Below are 19,428 nucleotides of genomic sequence, written 5' to 3' on the forward strand. Positions count from 1 at the left end.
TTGCTTTGAACAGAAAGATTTTTGCATTGGGGTTCTTTATCTGTGTCATTTTCTTAAAATAACTTACCAACTGGCCTATGAGGAAGTAGGAACTTTAATTTCTATAACCAATTTCCAACCTCCACCCACTCTTCATAAAATCTGAGAAAATCAGGACAGTTAGTCACTAAACTCAGAATCTTTCTGACTCTAGATCACAGACTTTTTCAGGGATCAGTAAAAGCCATGATCCCATTGCTTATGGAATTAGACAATTGCTAATAACAGCACCTTTTGAATATAACCAACTATTACTAAGCAGGCTTTGGTAAAAATCTACACATTTTTTGGTATTAATTTTAAGAGCACTTAAATTAAAACATGAAAATAGTCTCATGTGGAAAAAAGAATGCATAATAAACAAATGTGCAATTTTACTGAGCACACAAACTTTCTGAAAAAAGTTAGTAGGTCAATGTCACTAAAATACAAGTTAATAAATATCTTTTTCAATGGTATGTTCAATCAGAAAAACGCTGGATTTCTATACAGGATGCCTGATGAATGTCCAGAAATACCCTCTTTTCTGTACCTAAGTAGAGAGAATAAGGTACACTAAGACAATGGGGCTACTGACCATTAGTTACTGACCTTAAAGGGCCAACCCCTCACATGGAGGCTCCAAGATCTTTCTAACTCATGGACATAAAATCACATCCCTTATTCAAAAACTACTGTCTACTACTGACATCCAAGTATACAAGCATTTTTCTGAGATCATCCTGTGCATGAAGCATTTCTCAGCTTAAGGTGGTCAGCAGGCAAGACAGTTGTCAAATTTAAAAGCAGAAAATAATAAACAACAAAAAAATTGTAACAAAACCCAACTGCAAACAATTAAGGACTCCACAAAAACTCTAGCTAATGAAAGACGTTTCCTTCTTTATTATTGTGTAATACTTTTCACAGAAACATAGTATTTACAAATATACACATACAGACTGCTGATCATAAAATGTTATTGAAGAATTAGTCAAAAAAATCAATTTACAAAACCCAAAAACTTTTCAAAGATATTCTGGCTGAAAAAATTTAATGAAATTTCAAGGAGATGCTTCTGTACAGAAAGATAGGTTTTAGTTCTTGAGTTCTGGTAAATTAGGCGAGTTGTGAACCAAGTGAGCCAAGCTCAGCTGTACATTTGAGATGAGGCAGTTCTTTTCCAATTGTTCTTTTCTTTTTCTGATGGTCAGTTCCAGCAGGTCTCAGGAGGCACTGGTTTGGATGTTTTTGGAAGCTGCAAGCATTGCTCTCACTTTGGCCATAAGATCCTGTAAAAATAAAAGGAAAGTGATCAGACATGTCTGAGCTTTGAGCAGAGCTAAAATACATGACTGCAAAAATCTACATGGAAGGGTTAGTGTGTGTTCCAGTCACGTGGGATACTTGGAGTCATGACTATCAAATGTTTAGCTCATAGGCTAAATGAGTCAAATAATTTGGAGAAAGTTCCTATGACAGCAACTGAATTCTGGTTTTACCAAAATGCTACAAAGTGCTCTGCATAAATATTTCTATATCATTTCTATACAACAAAGCACAGAAATCACATCAATTGAAATGGCAAAACTATGACCATATCTTCAAAGAAACCCTGTAATGAACACACAATTACTAACCACTAGAGGTTTACAATGGGAAAAAAAGAAAAGAGAAAGAGAAAAAGAGAGAGAACTGGTAAGACTCTAAAACAGAAAGGTTTTTTTTCCTTGCTTTGTAAATCTGAACCAACAATTTACACAGCAGAGGCATTTTCTCATATGTCAGTGACTGTGAAGCCAAACAGACTCAGTCACGTCTGCGCATCCAGTTGGAACAGCATTACAAGAGGAAATGAAATTTCATGTAAACAGCACTGAATAACTGGGTTGCAAAAAATGATGACAAAATAAAAAGTGGGTATCACTAACAAATCAGAGTTACTTAAACATTTGTTCACAAATGCAACATAAATAAATTCCTTAGTGCTTTAAAAGCATTTTGCATCTGAAGTTCTCAAAACACACCAAAGGGAAATTTAGCAACATTATTCCTGCTGCTTTACAGATGGAAGGATCTGAATGAGAAAAAGTACTGACTTGGTTAGGGTCAGCCAGGACAATGGCAGCACAACAATCTAATAATTAGTTAAATTCCATTTTTTTGGAGCCCTTAATGATAAAGACATGATAAACTCATCTGTATTGAAAAATATCTTGCAGATTCACCTAAGTTTCATTCCTACTTTTTACTTTTTGCAAATAGCAACCAAGAACTGTATTTTGATTCAGTAATCATTCTGTCTCTTACAGCTGTATTTCAAACAAGCAGTCTAATATTAAACTAGGAAATGTTATGCTATAAGCAACATTTAACCCAAAAATGCAGAAACCAATGACCTTTGAAGGGTATATGTATTTGAAGGGTGGGATGTTTACTCTCCTTTAAAGACCATGCTGCAGTTTGTATCTCATTTCTCATACCAGGAATTCCCATGCATTTGTGTGGTAGCATAAGAAGTGCTGTAACATTAACACTCCTTTTTCTTTCTCTGCTGCCTATACTTGCTATTTTTCCTGAATAATCTTTTTTAGGGTTTGTCATAAGAAATGGATCAAATTTTGTATGTAAGGTACTAGACCACTAGTATTAATTTCCAACTACCACTATTTCCATAGCAGAACTAGATTTTTGAACAATATTTATTTCTTGAAAGAATAACTTATCCACTGAAAAAACATCAGCATATAAAAAGCAGCTCTGATTTTCTACTGTAAATTTTTCAAACCATAATTAAGACAATTTTTCCTTTAAAGTTGGCTTATCCAATTGAAAAAAGTTAAATATTTCTTTCTTCCATGAAGCTTGTTAAGAGCTCTACATGGTAAGATGGGGTTTTGATAAAGGGAGTATTGTAGCATAACGTGGACTTTAGCATCTTTACAGTGGATACAACTGCAGCCTAATGAATTTAGCTTGGTCTTTAGAGGCTTGATTAAAACTGAAAGGACAGCACCTAGAGAAGCAACAAAACTGCTGCTCCTGTAGGCAAACAGATTAAGAAAGACAGTGAACATGTCTCTACATCATACGTGAAGTTCAGAATTGTCCAAGGTGGTAAGAGAAGAAAACAATATGTTGGACATATTTAATTAGGCAATATACTCTGAATTTGCCTATTTGTACCTGAGTGATTTTACTCTGCACTGACGACACAATTGCTGAAGAGATTTGGCCATCTTTTTCCTGAGAGACTCCCCTAAAAATAAAATTAGAAATTTATAGTAGAAGTTTTGAAAATGCATTTCACTCACCATCTTGACTTGTGCTTTACTGTACATGTCTCTCCTGTGTTAGTCAACAGCTCTCTCAGTCAACCGGAGCATCAAAGTCAGGGTCAGAAAAATCACTTGTACAACTGCTCAGACAAATCTGAACAGCAGCTTGAGAATTTTTAACAGGGCTGTTCTATATTCTAGAAATAATTTAATCATGAATCTTGGCACATGTTACAATTCAAACCACTCTATTAAAGTTCTACTTCAAAGAGTTCTCATTTCACGAAAGCTTCCAATTTCCAACTTAGAAACAGGTTGCAGAATTCTCTGCACCAGTTTTACTGTAAGGTTGAGATATTTACTCCAGAAAGCAAAAGAGATCCAACATGTTTATCAGACTGATGCAGATAGTGCTGTGCTCCCAGTGACTTTTACTTTTGATAAGCACAAATTGCACAGACACAGAGCTCCTCACCCCACGACTCTGGTCATAGACACCCTGACAGTCAAGAGGCAGCAGCACTGCAGTAAGACAGTAACAAAGCACGGTACCTGGAGCGTTCCTGGCTGGATTCCCTGCTCTCCACAGGAGAGACACTAGTTGAATGTACAGAATTTTTGTGTGTGGATGGTTTGCCTGGTGACATGGATGGTGAGGGAGACCTAGCTCTGGATTTAGTACGTGATCTAGACCGCCTCTTCTTCTTCTTTTCATGGGGACTTCTGTGAGAAGAAAATATTTTATTGAACAATATTTAAAGGACTATTACACTAGCTAAGCTGAGGTTACTTTGCACACTTCTGAAAGCTTATGTACCCTCTTCCTCAGCTTATGTTTCTCTTGCATTCAGCAAGCATTAGTCTTACCCAACACCGCATGTTTATGGTTGTACAAAATACTTTCTCAGAAGCTCTTTTTAATATATTACCGTAGGCAACTACTGCTTCCTGAGGTTCTCACTCGGAATGCAGGACAACAACAAAAAGCCTTTCACTGGAGATTTGCAGAATAATTGTGCTAGAGGGAAGTTCCTTCCCAAACAACACTAGACACTAAGCATGCAGTAAGAAATGTAAGTTTATATCCCTTTACAATTTTCCTAGCTCATAAAGTAAACAAAACGTGGAATTATGGCTATGTAAAATATCTACAAGGCAAGCCCACAGTCTGTTTGGTTTTTAAAACAAAAAAAAGCCCCTTTCCTTGTGATCCAACTTGCAATGCAACAAACCATAGGATCAAAATTTTAAATGACATGCTGTATTGCACTCAGGCTAATCTGGACCTAACAGTGTGCCTAAGTGCAAACTGTTTCAAACCTAGAAATTAGATCCACAAATGTTTCTCAATATGAAAGCTGAAACAAAGGACTTAGGGGTACCTGATGAGCTCATTACTGACAGAACGGAACAGAGAAGCAATATTAAGCTCAAAGAGAATTCAATTAGTAATGTATTAAAGATGAAACTAGCAAATCTTTTTACCTGGCTATGAACTTATGTTTGTATGATTTACATACTAGTATTGATATTACTATAATTAGAATAACTAGAGTGATGCCTAAATTAGAGGTAGGCAATATCTCACTGTAAGCATCTCTCTCTAGTATGCACTCCTAGAAGTCTATTCAGAGGAATGTTCTTGAAGCATCTAGAACATCTGAAAGGACTAAAACTTTTAGCCACCTTTTAAATATCCTATTATTCATTCCTTTACTTTGATTTTTCATGGGAATTTTCTACTTTAAAAGGTGCTATACCATAATGTATTGAATTTCCATATAAACAGCATACAGCTCTGAAGCTTAGCATTTACCCCACAATTTTTATATAGAGATATATTATATTTTATATAGAGACATATTATATATATTTTTATATAGAGAAAACACTCAAGATTTAAAATTGCAAAATCTCCTTACATTTTTCCTGAATAAAAAATTAAGTGGCAGACAAAAAACCCCACAGCCTCTAACATTTTCATGACTACACAAAACCATCAGCTACAAAGTCAGTTATTCCTTGACTAGCTATGTACTTTAATTGCTTAGTTTCTTAAAACATCATCACATAACTAAGCTGTGAACAGATCTCACATTTGAATCTTGAAAATCTTGGCAGACATTTGTCATGCAAGTAAAGTATTTTACTCTAAGTTTTTTCAGTGCTTTTCATCTCAGATTATGATGAACAAATAGAACAGCTGAATGATGAAGAATCTGTTCCATAATTGAACATGGAAACTGGTCCATCACATTTTTACTTAAAAATTTAACATGTCGGGGCTGAAACAGTTTCTGATTTAACTTCTGCAACCAGAGCTGCAAAATATCCTTATCTATGTTTAACTACAGTACTCCTTCAGTCTACCTCTTCTGTACTTACTGCCATATTTTATTGTGACACTTTCTGGTTTCCTGTTTGAGGCTTCACAGAAGTTTAAAATTTTGACCTATATAAGCAATATTATTCATAGAGGAATGTAATCTATTTCACAATTGCCATTATAATTTACAACTTGGAGCAGCAAAATTCTAAAATTACTTTATAGTTTTAAATGCTGAATGGTCAAGCAGCAAACACACCAACACAGCATTAAGAACAGCATGGAGATGTGAAAAACGAGTCTTTTGTGCATTTATAGGAAAACAAATATTTTAAGCTCCCATATTTTCCGCTTAACCAAACTTGCATGGATTCCACAGGAGCCTCTATTATCTTCATTTGATGAATGTTAAAAACTAAATCATTTGAAGTATACTTAGGAAGTTCTCAATTATACCTACCACACATCAATTAATTACAGGCTATCAAGTGATGTTGTCATAAGAAACAACAGTTTTTTAAACTAAGCTGAAAGTGATCTCTTTCTTTCTTATTCCACAAGACATACAGAGAAACAAGTTGAAGACTAAATGCCATTTTGATTATAATAGTTTAAGAATGACTCTGTGCAGGGTGCTCTCAAAATAATACCATGATTCACACTTCACATTCCAGTCTGCCAGTAAAATAACTGTAAAATAACTGTTTGTAAATCAGCGTTGCCCTTATGCAGATAAGATGTGATGTCAAGAAAGTTGACATCATAGTTGTGCTATGACCTGTACAGAGGTCATACAGCTTGCACAATCACAGCATGAGAAAATGATCCAACAAGAGCGTAATATGAAACTCCCAGTGAAATCTGAACTCTGATGGCCAGCAAACAGCAGTGTATTAACATCCACCAATTTGACTGTACAGTTGCTGTTCAAACATATGCAAGAACCGGGAAGAATGACAAGTGCATCCATAATTTTTTTTTCCCAAAAAAGTATTTTTCTATCAAAATAAATCTCCAGAACATACAAAGGTTAAGTTCTAGCTAAGGAGTCTACAAGACATCAGGCTGTTAGGATGCCAAGACCCCACTGTCCAGGACCAGGAGCCCTTACTTGGAGCGGGGCCGCTTCCTGCTGTTCCCAGGACTATTGCTGATGCGATACGCTGTGGGAACGCTTCTCTCGTCTCTCCGCCGTTCTGGTGTGTGAGCCCTTCTCCGGGGTGACCTTGATCGTGACCTGAGGAGAGAAAAAACATTCAAAAGTTTGCTTTTTGTTACTTATTTCAAAACTTTTACTTCAGTGGAATTGTGCTTCACCAAATGCAATACCTATTTTATACCAACATGGTGCATTTCGGCTCCAAGACTTGTCAGCTGCATAAAAATTTCTTGCCTATCCAAGACATTTGACATGAAGTTATCCATTGCTTTTCATGCCCAATAGGGGGCTAAAAAAATGAAATATTTTTCAGTCTTGTTTGCTATGACAACTTCTGTATTATTTGATGGAAAAATTTTCTTTTAGTCCAGCCACCTTTTGTGGCAACAGTTTGCTAAAACTGGTATGCAGAAATCCAATTTGCACGAAGCCTGGGATTGGCAGTCCTTACTTTGTCTTCTCAAATTAGTGGTGTGCTTTTAGAACTGATGTCTCATAGAGATAAATGCACATTCTTGATGCAGTGGCTTGTCTAATACTGACAAGTCCAGGAAATGTCCTGGATGTTGCAGAACAAACCTAGCACAGACAATATTTTCACCAGTGCAAGTGACCAACAACGCATTATCAATGTTGTCTGGCACTAGCACTTTGATTGAAATATTTTTCCTAGAAAAGTGAGAAGGAGATCAAGAAGAGAAAATAGAAAGCATGCCCAGTTAAGATCAGAGATCTTCAGGTTCACACAATATAGATAATATATACACACCTACAAAGTCCTGAGCCATTTCTGTTACACTTACAACAAAAAAGCCCAACTGAAAAGAAATTATCGCAATGGCAGATAACTGTTGCAAATTAACTGCTTTGACACTTATAAAATCTGATCTTTACCAAGCCATTGAGAAGGATTAAAAAAAAAGGAAAAAACCAACAGATTATAAAACTTGGGTTCAGTCAGACACCTTAACATTTTACCAGGATTTCCCTCAAAAGAGCTCCAGCAGTCAAATCTTTTCATTGCCCAAGTTGCCTGATAATTTTTCCACTCTGCTGCTGCTGCCACTGATGAGCTGCTCAGACTCGGCTCCATGCTCAGTGTCGCTGTGGATGCTGTGAGTCTGTGATATGGAGGTACACACTTCACATCCAGACTAAAATGTCCTAGTTTTGGTATTAACTAGAATCCTGAAAAGGCTTACTCCCTTAACCAAAAGCTGAACCTTAGTGAAACACGCCTGTATGGACCAGCCTAAAAAAAGTCCAAACAATCAGAAAGAAAAAGACATTAGCTTTATTTTTATGAACTGGCATTTGTGGTTCTACAGCATTTTTCCAATCACCAAATATTAAGAACTTTGGCCATGTGCTTCAAACAATTAGAAAACAGCTACTCAGTTTTACTGCAATATGTAAATTGTAACTTTTATTAGACTGTAATTCCAGAAGGCATTTTATTCCTTTATGACTTATGCTTAGCAGGGTCCCAAAAGTTCAAAGGGTTATGAAGCTTGGCATGTCTCACTACAAAACTGGAATTAAAATTATGTGACTAGACACTGCCTCAGCAATAAGAAAATCACTTTTGTAGGAGGAAAAAACCCCAACACCAAACAACTTTTTTAACAAAGAACAGCTACTTCCAAGTCTAATGAATTCCTAAAACTGAGGCAAAAAGTCTCACACAAACTCCCACACAGGTGCACCCTTATCCAAACTTATCACAAAGTAACCTGTTAATAAAATACACAGCTAATTACTGCTAATACTCATTAACTGGATATATTATGTGCTTTAGTACTACTCTATTACTAAACAGTATAAATGTTTGCAATACTGCAAAGAAGCTTAGACTTTCCATCTCTAGTTCAAAATGAACATCCAAATTTCACCCAATCAAATCACTAAATCATTTGGTATATAACAAGTGCTTCAGCTTCCCTTAATCTCCTCTCACACTCACAAATCAGTAGATTTATCTATGGGTAGGAAACAGAGATTGAGGTGAATATCACTGTTCTTTACAGTTACACACGTGAGCTGAAGAGCCCACTGCCCACCCCAGCTCTGACACAATTTTTTAACGGTGCTTGGAAGCCCATAAGAAATAAAAACAGTGATTCAGTATTTACTGTATTTACTAACAAGATACCAAAACCTTTGTTTTCCAAGACAGATTTAATAAATGTGCCCCATCTTTGATATCAAGTACTTACTTGTAATAACTATTTACCTCTCTGGGAATGACACGTTTGCTCTGCAGCATCTTACAGAACTCTGGGACACTGTTTACTGTGTACATGGCTCGTTTCATCTGTCGTGTTGGTCTAGCATTAAAACTGTATGATGCCGAGCTTTATAGGACTAATTTTGTTCCAGAAAATAACAAGCATTTATACAGAGAATTGCTGTTAGCACAATTAAGCCAGTACTATCTGGGCTCTCTATATAGCTACAATTTTTTAAAACTTGTTTCTGTAACATAGGTATGCTTTTAACCAGAGAAATGAATATGCAAAACATGCTCTGAATCAACTTCATGTTATTGGAACAGAATTTTTCAACTTTACTACTGCTGAAGATGCAAAAGAAAATAAAGCACATCTTCGATCATCACCATTTCTTCTACAAGGCCTTTCCTGTTCACCTCTAACTTTTATGAAGTTAAAATATTCAAAATGTTTTCAGTGCAAAATCTGGTGCTGTTTTTCTGCATAATTTTAAAATTCAGCCAGCCAACATCAAGTTTATTGAACTTCTGAGATTTCAGAAGTCAACTGCTCATCGAGGAAATATCTAACTAGATTTTATCAGGTGTTGTGGTGATTCATAATTTTCATGCTGTTGTGTGCTTGTCATTTGATTTGTGCCAGGAGGCAAACTCAAGACAGCAAACACAGATTAGCTCCTGTAGATTACCTATTCTTGATGACATTTGGTTAAGACACAGCATGTCACAACAACTTATTGACAAGATCAAATAAGCAGCACATCAGACTGATTGTTTCAGTCCAAGTTGCGCTCACTTAATTCCTGGCATCTCTGAATAGCAGAGACTTCTGCAGCAAAGTATTGTTCTTAAACTCAAAAATCAAGTATAAACTGGTAAGTTGTAACATGTTAACACTCCTGCTAGTGTAGTTAAGACACCTGATTAAACAAAAAAACTAAAATAAGTTTTGGCACACTGTCATCAGGGGCTAGCAGCTTTTTTCAGGCATGAGCCGCAGACAAGAGACACAAAGAGGAAGTACTGTGTGGATTCACATGCATCACATACTTACACAGCTGTGGCAGTATTTATGTGCAATTTGCTTGAACTACAAGCTTCATAAGTAGCTACACTGTTCTGTATGCTGATCCACAGAATGTACCCTCAAAGCCCTTCCTACTGACCACAGTGGTACAGCATTCAGGTATGACAAATTTTACAGACAGTAAACTTTGAAGGTGCCTAACCCAAATATCTTTGACGGAATTAACAGCATCAGTAAAACACAGTATACATCTTATACCTGGATAATTAGCATAGTGTATTTAATCTCATTAATGATTAAGTACAGAGTTAACAGTACTGGGCTACATTCTTCTGTAGTATCTCTCTCTTTCACCTCTGTTTTCACTCTTCTTGGATTCCTGCCATATCTCTCCATCATATTTTTTTCACTTGTTACTCAACTGCTTTGTTTTCTTCTGAGCTTTGCTGCTCAATCACCTAGTACTCTACCTCTATTCCTTATCTGAATATTGTCTAAGTTACTTTGCTCCAGTAACAGCCACAGATTTATTAGCAAGCTCTCTTCCTGCTATCATCACATTCCTACGCACTATTACTAGGTATTTCAAAGAAGGTCAGGAAAAAGCATTTACTGGTAAGTTTTGCACTAAGTAATTAGAATGATTCATTATTTCACGAAAAGGATTTTCAAAAGACTTGCCACATTTGATCTGTATGTGCCACAAACTGCCTTCAAGGTGACTGTGACCTTTGCAATGGGCATAAAAACACCTATGTAACTGAAGAAGCACAAAGATGTTTTACGTGTTAACCCACACAGAACGCTAAAGAATGTGTTTGGTTTCCAAACCCACCTTGAATGCCTGACAGTCCTATAGGCAGTGGGAAGTGAATGTTTTGCTTTTGAATGTGATCTAGACCTGGACTTAGATGATGAATGATACTTGAATGGTGATCGAGATCTTGACTGAGACCTTTTCTTGTGTTTTTTCCTTTTCTTTTCCTTTTCTTCATCCCTAGGAAGATCTCTGCTTCTGCTTGAAGGCCTTTCTGCTTGTTTAACTTCTAAGGTGGGTAAAGTTCTGACTGCAGTCACAGGACATGGTATACTACTGATGCTCTGAAATCAAAACAAAGAACAAAGTGATCAGTTTCCAAAGTTAGCGAAAGTTAGTTAGCGCTGCATTGGGATTATGTAAAGTGTGCAGAAGTAAGGCTGACATCTTCAAACACATGCATCCAGCAAAATCTACTGGAGGCCTGTACAGCTCCCCAAAGATACATAAGCAAGTTGGTATATACATATTAAGACTGTCAGCTTAACCAGGACATAGTTCTGAAGTTTTCATCTTTAGTTTTTAGAAGAAATGTGTTCTAAAAGAATGGATACTATCAGGCATCTTTTAGTCTATTTACATGTTTTACTTTAAACAGAATAAACCTGGAAATACAATCAGGAACTACTGACATTCAAACCTAAGTCTAGTGTCACTTTCCTCCATGAACTGTTCTGTTGGGATGACAACTTCAACAGCAAAATGAACCAGTGCTGATAGAAATTATGTCTGAACTTTTCAAAATAAATGTTTGAAATGTAAAGGACTGGGAAGATCACAAAATTTATGAATCTCAAAGACAGAACAGGTCTATGCACAGTTAATGTTCAGTGAGTAATTCCAGCTGAAGGAGATTAAGCAAAATCATACCACAACATTTTCAAATTATCAGCTTGAACCCCAGAGCATTCAGCTCAATGCCTTCTTTAGAACAATTCAAGTCAGGCACCATAGATATGCTCCTCATTTCAAAGCCTGTCATTCCCCTAGCTGTCATTTCAAGGCAACTGGAGAAATCAGTTTCCCTGTCGTAATTTCTGCTCCACCTCATCTGAGTTTCACTGTTGACAGAAGGATGCTTACCATGACTGGAATAAAAAGTAATACATTAAAACCTGAAATAACCAAATTAGAAACAGGTGATCTTTTTCTTTCTTTTTACCCTTCTCCAACCATGAATACATAAAGACAGTATTCGAATAATCAAAAAGGCAGCTCTGCTTCAAGTTAAAGTATGAAAAAATGTCATGTCTCTAACTGATAACTGCTATCACAATATATACAAAACCAGCAACAAAGCAGTACTAAAGTAGCTTATTTCAAAGATTATAAACATTTTACAGCATGATTATTTGAGTGGTTTACCAGAGGCCTATTTCAAATCTCACAAACTCCATATGTAACTGCAGACACCTCACAGACACCTCATCTCCAGTTTCCTAAGAGGCTACCAGAGCTGACTTTCATTCCTTTGACAACATTATTCACCTCTTGATACGGTACCTGAGCCTTTGCTTTGAACACTACTGAATATGGAATAGCCCAGTCTGCCTTGAAGTAAACATCTCTAGTAGCTTCAAACGAAAAAGCTGTAGGCAAAGTAGTGTTAAGAGGAAAATGAGAGAGGAGAAAAACCCAATGGTTTTCACTGCTCAGGTTCATTTGGCCACATAAAACACAAGCTCTCCTATCACTGCCAAGAAGGAAGTTAATAAATGAATGATACATTTACTTTTAGCTCACACATAGAAATTTTCTTAGCCACCTCTACACAATGCTAAGCCCAACTATATTTCCAGTAAAAGCATCCACTGCTGCCACTGGGCTCTCCTTGACTTGCAGGAAGCTGACACTAAGGCATGACAGCGCTGTTCAGTTCTCTGGGTAGCACAGATGCAGGCTTGCTTGCCTGGTGGATTGGAACACCACTGCTTCAGGCTACTGATGAATCACATCTGGAGAGCCACACAGAAGTTAACTTTAGCTACCCCCAGATGAAACATGCAGGCTCTTCGGTGAAATACAACAGGTAACACACCAGGAGAAGTCACTCACCAATCCACCACTGTGCCCAGATGCTCTGGTGATAGACGTCATGTCCTTATTACAATCACCTGAAACAAATCACCTGAGGCCACTTCCCTCAGTGGCAACTCCAGCTGCCTTTAAGAAAAACAGCACCAGCAAAATGACTTGATTCACCACCGCAGCAGAACACAGAGCTCAGTGAAAGCAGTCAGCAAACTGCTAGGCCACAAATAAAATTTCTAGGTGTATAAATCCTTGGAAACAAATAAACTGTCTTGGAAAATAAGGTAATGGGAACTGAAATTGGAGGCATGAAAGCAGAAAAGAATAAAAACAATAAAATTAAAAAAAAAATCACAGTAAGCATGGAACTGGGAGATTACAAAGCATTCTGCTTTAACTGATCAGGCTCTGCCAATATGTAGGCCAGCAGAACAGTTTTGGAAAGCATGGAAACAAACCTGTTACCTGATGAAATTTATTATACATCTCAAGGACTGAGAGATTCACATTGTGTAAGTGCTCTTCTAAGAAGTTAAACTGCAAACATTCAGATAGCATTCACTGAATCTCACTTCTTTGTCTATTATTTTGGCCTTTACTAAATGCTACACTTTCTCACAAATTCTCTGGCAGAGTTGTTCTTCAGAATTTTATTTGCATGACTGAAGCAAATCTGACAAAAGTAATGCCAAAACATGATTTGACAATTCTTGTTTAGCAGGAATGGATTAGGAAAGAGCTCTGTAAATAGGGAGAATTTATAGCCATATGAGAACAGAAAGAGTACTTCAGTGCATTTGCATATATGCAGTATTCATAAGCCCAGAACACACATTAGTTATTCTGGGGTTACACTACTTAATCAATACATAAAGTCAAAATTAGAAATTAACCAGAACGTGTTTATTGCAACAAAACAAAACCCTAGCACTGTGTCTGGCTCAAACAAAATCAACTAGCAAAGGACATTATCAATAATATTACAAACAGCTTATATGCCTTTTACAGAAATTGGAATCCTATGTTAGATCAAAACTGCAAAGAGTGAAGAACGTCAGAACTGTAAAGAGTTAATCAACAATTCTTTCAGTTCAGTAAAATCCAAAAATACTCCAGATTCTTTTCTGCCACTCTATCTTTTTTCCTCCAGGTTCCTCAAAGCTTATAGTGAAATATTCCCTGACTGAGAATTAATAACCAGCTGTCTACCAGCAATGGAAGTGTATTATTTGTGTATTCATTGATTTGTGTAACAAAGCAAGCTGTTACTTCTATTTAGAAGTTTGTCAGTCCTAGTATTCATAAACTGTCCCAAAATATTAATTTGAAGAGATAAAAGTATTTCTTATAGAACATGCTCCTACAAAATTTGTTCTATAGGAACTCAAAGACTCAATAGTTTTATCAGGGTTACTCTGCTGCACTAAAAAACAGCTATTAACAGTACACTGACCATGGTGTGGTCTTCAAAAACAGAGAAAATTTTAACAGGGCCAACTGCAAAGAAATGAGTGGCTGTGAATCTGTCTGATGTGTGGATCAATATGCCTTTTTATTTTGAAAACTAAAAATCAACGCATAAATATTCTTAACTCCTCACCTATCTTAATTAAAATAGCAGTTCCTGATATTTACCTTTTCTCCCCCCATTTAATAATGACTGAAGTATTTATGCTATAAGGAATTACAACCCTCATGTAGTTTTTGGTAGCAGGGTTATTGAAATAAAAAAAGTTCCAAATGCTAGGAAGTTATCCACCCCCTAAATGACACATTAGTATGCAACATTAATGTTTTTCCTTTATCTTGCTTTTTCAAAAGGACAAATTTACAAGCAAACCCAACATCCCTTCCCACGCAAATCAGAAGGTGTAGATACCTACAGTCTACAAAAAAAGTTAAGAAAGAAGTGAATGGCTCGGAAATATTCTAAAGAATTTTTTTGTTTAAATACTTATGGGATGGATTAGTCAATTACATTTTGCTCAAAAATTAACAAAGAAAATACACAAATGTTATACACTGATATTATTCCAAAAAGGCATGCAGGAATATCGCCAGTCCATTGCTAAAAAAGTAGGATAAACTACAGGAGTGTGAAAGACATACACTATCTACAGCTGTTGATAGCCCTGTTATGCTTGACAAAACTAGAAGCGCACCTAATTTTTAAAACACAGCACACTTCTATTTCACTTGTAAATAAGACTACTTTCCACAAGAAAAAATAATTGCTACATACAGGACAAAAGTAAGGACAAGTCATCTAAAAAAAACAAATGATAAAACAGGGCTTCAAAACCTGGGAAGACGAAAGGGCCAAAAGAAGGAAAGTTTTGCTTTGTGCCACAGAATCTATATATTCAGAGGCATAACAGCAGATGACATTTGGGACAAGCCATTAAAACAGCATCACTTTCAAACCATGTGCTTGTCTGATTTTGCAACATAATGATTGTAGATTTCTCTTCTCTTTAAATCAGATACTAAGGTTTATACAGGTAACAGTTTGGGTATAACCAACTGGTTTTTACGTGGCTATCAAAGAACCATCACCACTAAAACATTTCTGACATAGAGTAAAATATGACATTTGAACATGCAGAAGAAAACATGTCACATCCCACTAATGAGGATATATAATCTTATTTCTTAAAATTTTAATTAAGCCAAATAATTTTGGAATGAGATTTGCATTTCAGATCATGAAACACCTCACTTTATTTGTTCTAAAGTAAAAAAGGCAGTTCAGTGAAGCACTCCATATAACCTGGCGTATTTCAGCTCGGCATGGAAGAACTGCACTGGTTTGCTGCTCCACGACAAGGAATCTACATTCACTGTAGAATTAAGGCAACTTCTCAGTGACGCTGACAGATGTGCCAGAGAGTCTATGTGCACCAAGACCAAGAGTCTATATGAATTACACATGTAAGCACAAGAAGGGAAACATCATCCTGTTACTGTTTGTCCATGTCCTGAACAAGGGCACAGACTTCGCTGGCCACAGCATCGCTGGAAGCTCATCAGTTTTGCAAACTGAGATAAGCTCCATGCTTTCCAAGTACTGGTTTGAGGAAATATTATGCATAACTGTACTGTTCTAATGCATGCAAGGATGGTGAGGAGCCATTTGTGAAAAGCTGTGCAGCTCCACTGCTCAAGCTTTTTCAGCCTTTTGCTTCTCTTGCTTGATTTCACTTTAAAGAAAAACAGGAAGCCATATAAAAGAAATAATTCTGCTATGGAAAACACAGAACTATTTTTAAGATTCAGCTGAAGCCAAAACAGCTTAGAAGTGCTCTGTTCTGTGGCACTGACTGTCCTTTACCTGCAGTTAGCAGAATCGATTTCATTCAAAGATGTAATGTACACGCCGTACTACTGATCCTTTCAATAAATACAAGGTATCAGGAAAAGATGACAGAGGTCACAAAAGCTTTGTGCATTTAATGTATTTCTGCACATATGATAAACAGGTTTTCAGCACAAATGTATGCTGTATGTACACATAAATAGCATTTTATTTTTTTATATACTTATTAGGCTGGGGGAATGTAATGAAGATTATGCATCTCCCATAGATATTCTCAACTCCTCTTCATGCTTTATTATACAACTCAGTCATTACTCCATTCTGAGACAAATTTTAAGCTACAAAAGTCATGTCACTAAATGAACTCTAACCAATGTATATCAGGTCTTTGTTTCCTGGACTCCTCATTGCATGTTCCTACCCCCAAAACAAGAAACGAAATACATGTTTTAGGTGGACACAAGTATTTAATTTTTTTCTTTGTTTTCTGATTTATGCCAATTAGTTCCATTGACCAAACTACAAAATTTTACATATCTTTCTCACTCAACTTTTTAACATACTTTCTTTATATTACAGCCACTGTAGTTACCTCCTGTTGCATCTGCAATCAGCGTCTTTAAATGCATCTTTAGTCTGAAACATGGCTGAAAGTCTGAAACACTACTGAAAAAGCAAGAAACCAAACCAGTGCTACATATTTATTTATGAGCTGATTTAGACATCATAACGCAGCATACTGGGTTCTCAGGGTAAATAGAACAGAGGTTAAACAAATCTACAATATTATTTCACTCATCTTTCTTCAATACAATTTCTTGACTCAAATGGGCTGTTACAAATAGGTAAAACAGGCAAGGAGAGTAAAAGGCAGATTATTTGGAATGAATGGAAATGGATGCTTTTTTGAATATCGCAAATGGAAAAACAAGCCTGAAAAACATTTATGTTTCAAAATAAGCTTTTATCTATAGAAGTCTATATACATGTATCTACATAAGTGTATCGCTAAGCAAATCACATTTAGCAGGAATATTACATCCAAAGACATTATGGCATTTTTGACTGTTCATTAAAACAGTACAAGCACTCCCAATACAATAGCCAATTTTACTTTTAAAAAGCAAGGCCACATCAGAAAACATTTAAATACACATATGAAATTCTAAATAAACCCTTTAATAATGACAGCACCTCTAAAACATTTCTACTGGTAAGAAAGAGTGAAACTGGTTATTTTAACATTCTCAAATACACTGGAATTTTTTGTGTAAGAAAAAAATAGATGCCTTCTCTGAGACTGTACTTCTGTGGAAGAAAAAACGTTTCTAGAAAATCAGTTTACTGAGAGGTAGGATAGGGTGTAGTTTTTTGTTGAGAAGCTCACTAGCAGTAAGTTCAGATGTGAGCAAGAACATTAATCTGCTCTTCTGAAAGAGAGTCAGCTGTCACTGGTTATTGCAGGCGTTCTCTTAAAGAAAAGTATCAAAGGAACCTTAGCTTAGAAATATCCGTGTCCTTGACAAATTCCCTTGAGAAAAAGAGCAGAACTGTAAATATGGGATGTTTGGCATTGTCATTGTCTCTTTTCATTCACTCTTCAATATATAACTGAAAAGAGAAGTACTGAACACTTGTGTCGGGGGAAATTTGTTAGCAGTAGCAATGAAAAACCAAACAGGATCTCTTTTGGGATGTGACCACACTTAATTCACATATCTGCTACCCTCTGCTAGTATGGATCACCTAAACTGCAGGTATGTCTCTTTCAACTGTTCTCTTGAAAGTGTTTTGAGGGGTAATCCATTATTTATTTGGAAAAAATCAAGAACTGGGCAATGAATTACTTGCTAGGTACTGGAATTCTTTCTGAGGGAAAGTAAACAACGGAAAGCCATGTCATTCTTTCTTGTAGCCAGTCTGTCACAATCAATATCTTAAATTTTCCATCACTATCCAGAGATTACATTTTGCTTGACTAGTGCAACAAAGAGTGATTTTACTGGCTTTTCTGAAAGCAATGTAATTCCAAACCCAGGAACCCAAGATTCTACTTCAACAATATTTGTACAACAGTATTTGTAATGTACAACAAAACCACCAATATACGCATCAAATAAGAAAGTATCACAGCTTAAGTAAGCCATCCCAATACTCTTGCAAGGTGACCACTCCAACACTTGGATCACTAGTACATAGTTAAAATATGGAAGCTCCTTTTCCTTTCCTGTCTAACTGACCTAGGAATTGTGCAGCCTACTTCTCTACCAATTCTTTAATGACAGATGAGAGACATACATAAGATAATGGAAAAAGCTTAACAGTGTTTAAAATTCAAATTTCTCCCCATTTAGAAAAGCTTCTATTTCATCAATCAAGTTCATAACACACTGTCAGAGTCACATGCTAGAGGTAAGTTTTCTACTAGCTTTACGGGAAAGAGAAATTTATTTCTTGCTTACCTCACTACTGAAGGAATTCTCCTCAATCTTCTCAGTTTCTGCCTCTGTCAGAGGGTTTTTGAGGGTCTGCAAGAACAAGGCAGCTTTCCTTTTGCGTTCTGCTTGTAGCTGCTTCTCCTTTGATTCTTTGGAGGCCTGTGCAAGCTTCTCCCTTGCTGCAGCTGCTAATCTATCCTCTAGTTTCTGCTTTGCTAAACAGAGAATTAAGCATTAAGTTTAGAGTGAGTCATGCTTTGGGAACTCAGGCTTCCTTAAAACAATCACTTGTCCCCATCACAAAAGAGCAAGCAGCCCCTCCAGCCGTTCTCAAGCCTTTCCAATACAGCCATTCAATGACATAAGAACATCAGCTTGAAATTAAGAAACTCCAAGCACCTTAATAAATAGCTACATCATCTGCTTAATGTAAAGCAGACGTAAAGAAGTGCAGGTGAAGCAAAAACTTTTAACTTAAAATTACAAGAAAATCCAATCCTGATTATTCAGGATACTTGTCCTTTTCTATCTATAAAAGCTACCTAAAGAAAGTAGCTCCGTAAATTGAGAAGCTCTTTCTTTTAAGTCTTAAAGTGATGCTAACTCTCCAGTTTGCTCTTTCCACTGATGTGATCTTCACAGTTTCCAGCCCTATTTAAATATATGTTAATATGTTTATAGAAAGAGCTGCTCCAGAAATTTTCAGAAACTGTTTCATCATTGTAACAACCAGCAGATTTTGTTGTGTGTGATTACATGTTGTATGTGATTACATGAAGAGAATAAGC

General features: G+C 36.4%; 1 protein-coding gene across 4 annotated transcripts in view; it reads right to left on the reverse strand.

Moving 5' to 3' along the window:
• Positions 1 to 901: 901 nt before the first annotated feature.
• LOC121338796 (splicing factor SWAP) overlaps positions 902 to 19,428 on the reverse strand; it is a 36,681-nt gene continuing 18,154 nt past the window's right edge. For 3 of the 4 annotated variants that reach the window (XM_041410032.1, XM_041410033.1, XM_041410034.1), the window contains exons 13-18: positions 18,665 to 18,855; positions 10,874 to 11,139; positions 6,734 to 6,859; positions 3,849 to 4,019; positions 3,205 to 3,277; positions 902 to 1,310 (exon numbers count right to left, since the gene is read on the reverse strand). In XM_041410032.1, the coding sequence (XP_041265966.1) occupies positions 1,245 to 1,310; positions 3,205 to 3,277; positions 3,849 to 4,019; positions 6,734 to 6,859; positions 10,874 to 11,139; positions 18,665 to 18,855 (893 nt within the window). In that variant the 3' untranslated portion in view covers positions 902 to 1,244. Of the gene's footprint in view, positions 1,311 to 3,204; positions 3,278 to 3,848; positions 4,020 to 6,733; positions 6,860 to 7,746; positions 7,903 to 10,873; positions 11,140 to 18,664; positions 18,856 to 19,428 lie in introns of all 4 variants that reach the window. The other variant, XM_041410035.1, reaches the window with a different exon arrangement.

Source organism: Onychostruthus taczanowskii, unplaced genomic scaffold (genome assembly GCF_017590055.1).
Source record: "Onychostruthus taczanowskii isolate IOZ18803 unplaced genomic scaffold, ASM1759005v1 scaffold32, whole genome shotgun sequence".
Taxonomy (NCBI): Eukaryota; Metazoa; Chordata; class Aves; order Passeriformes; family Passeridae; genus Onychostruthus; species Onychostruthus taczanowskii.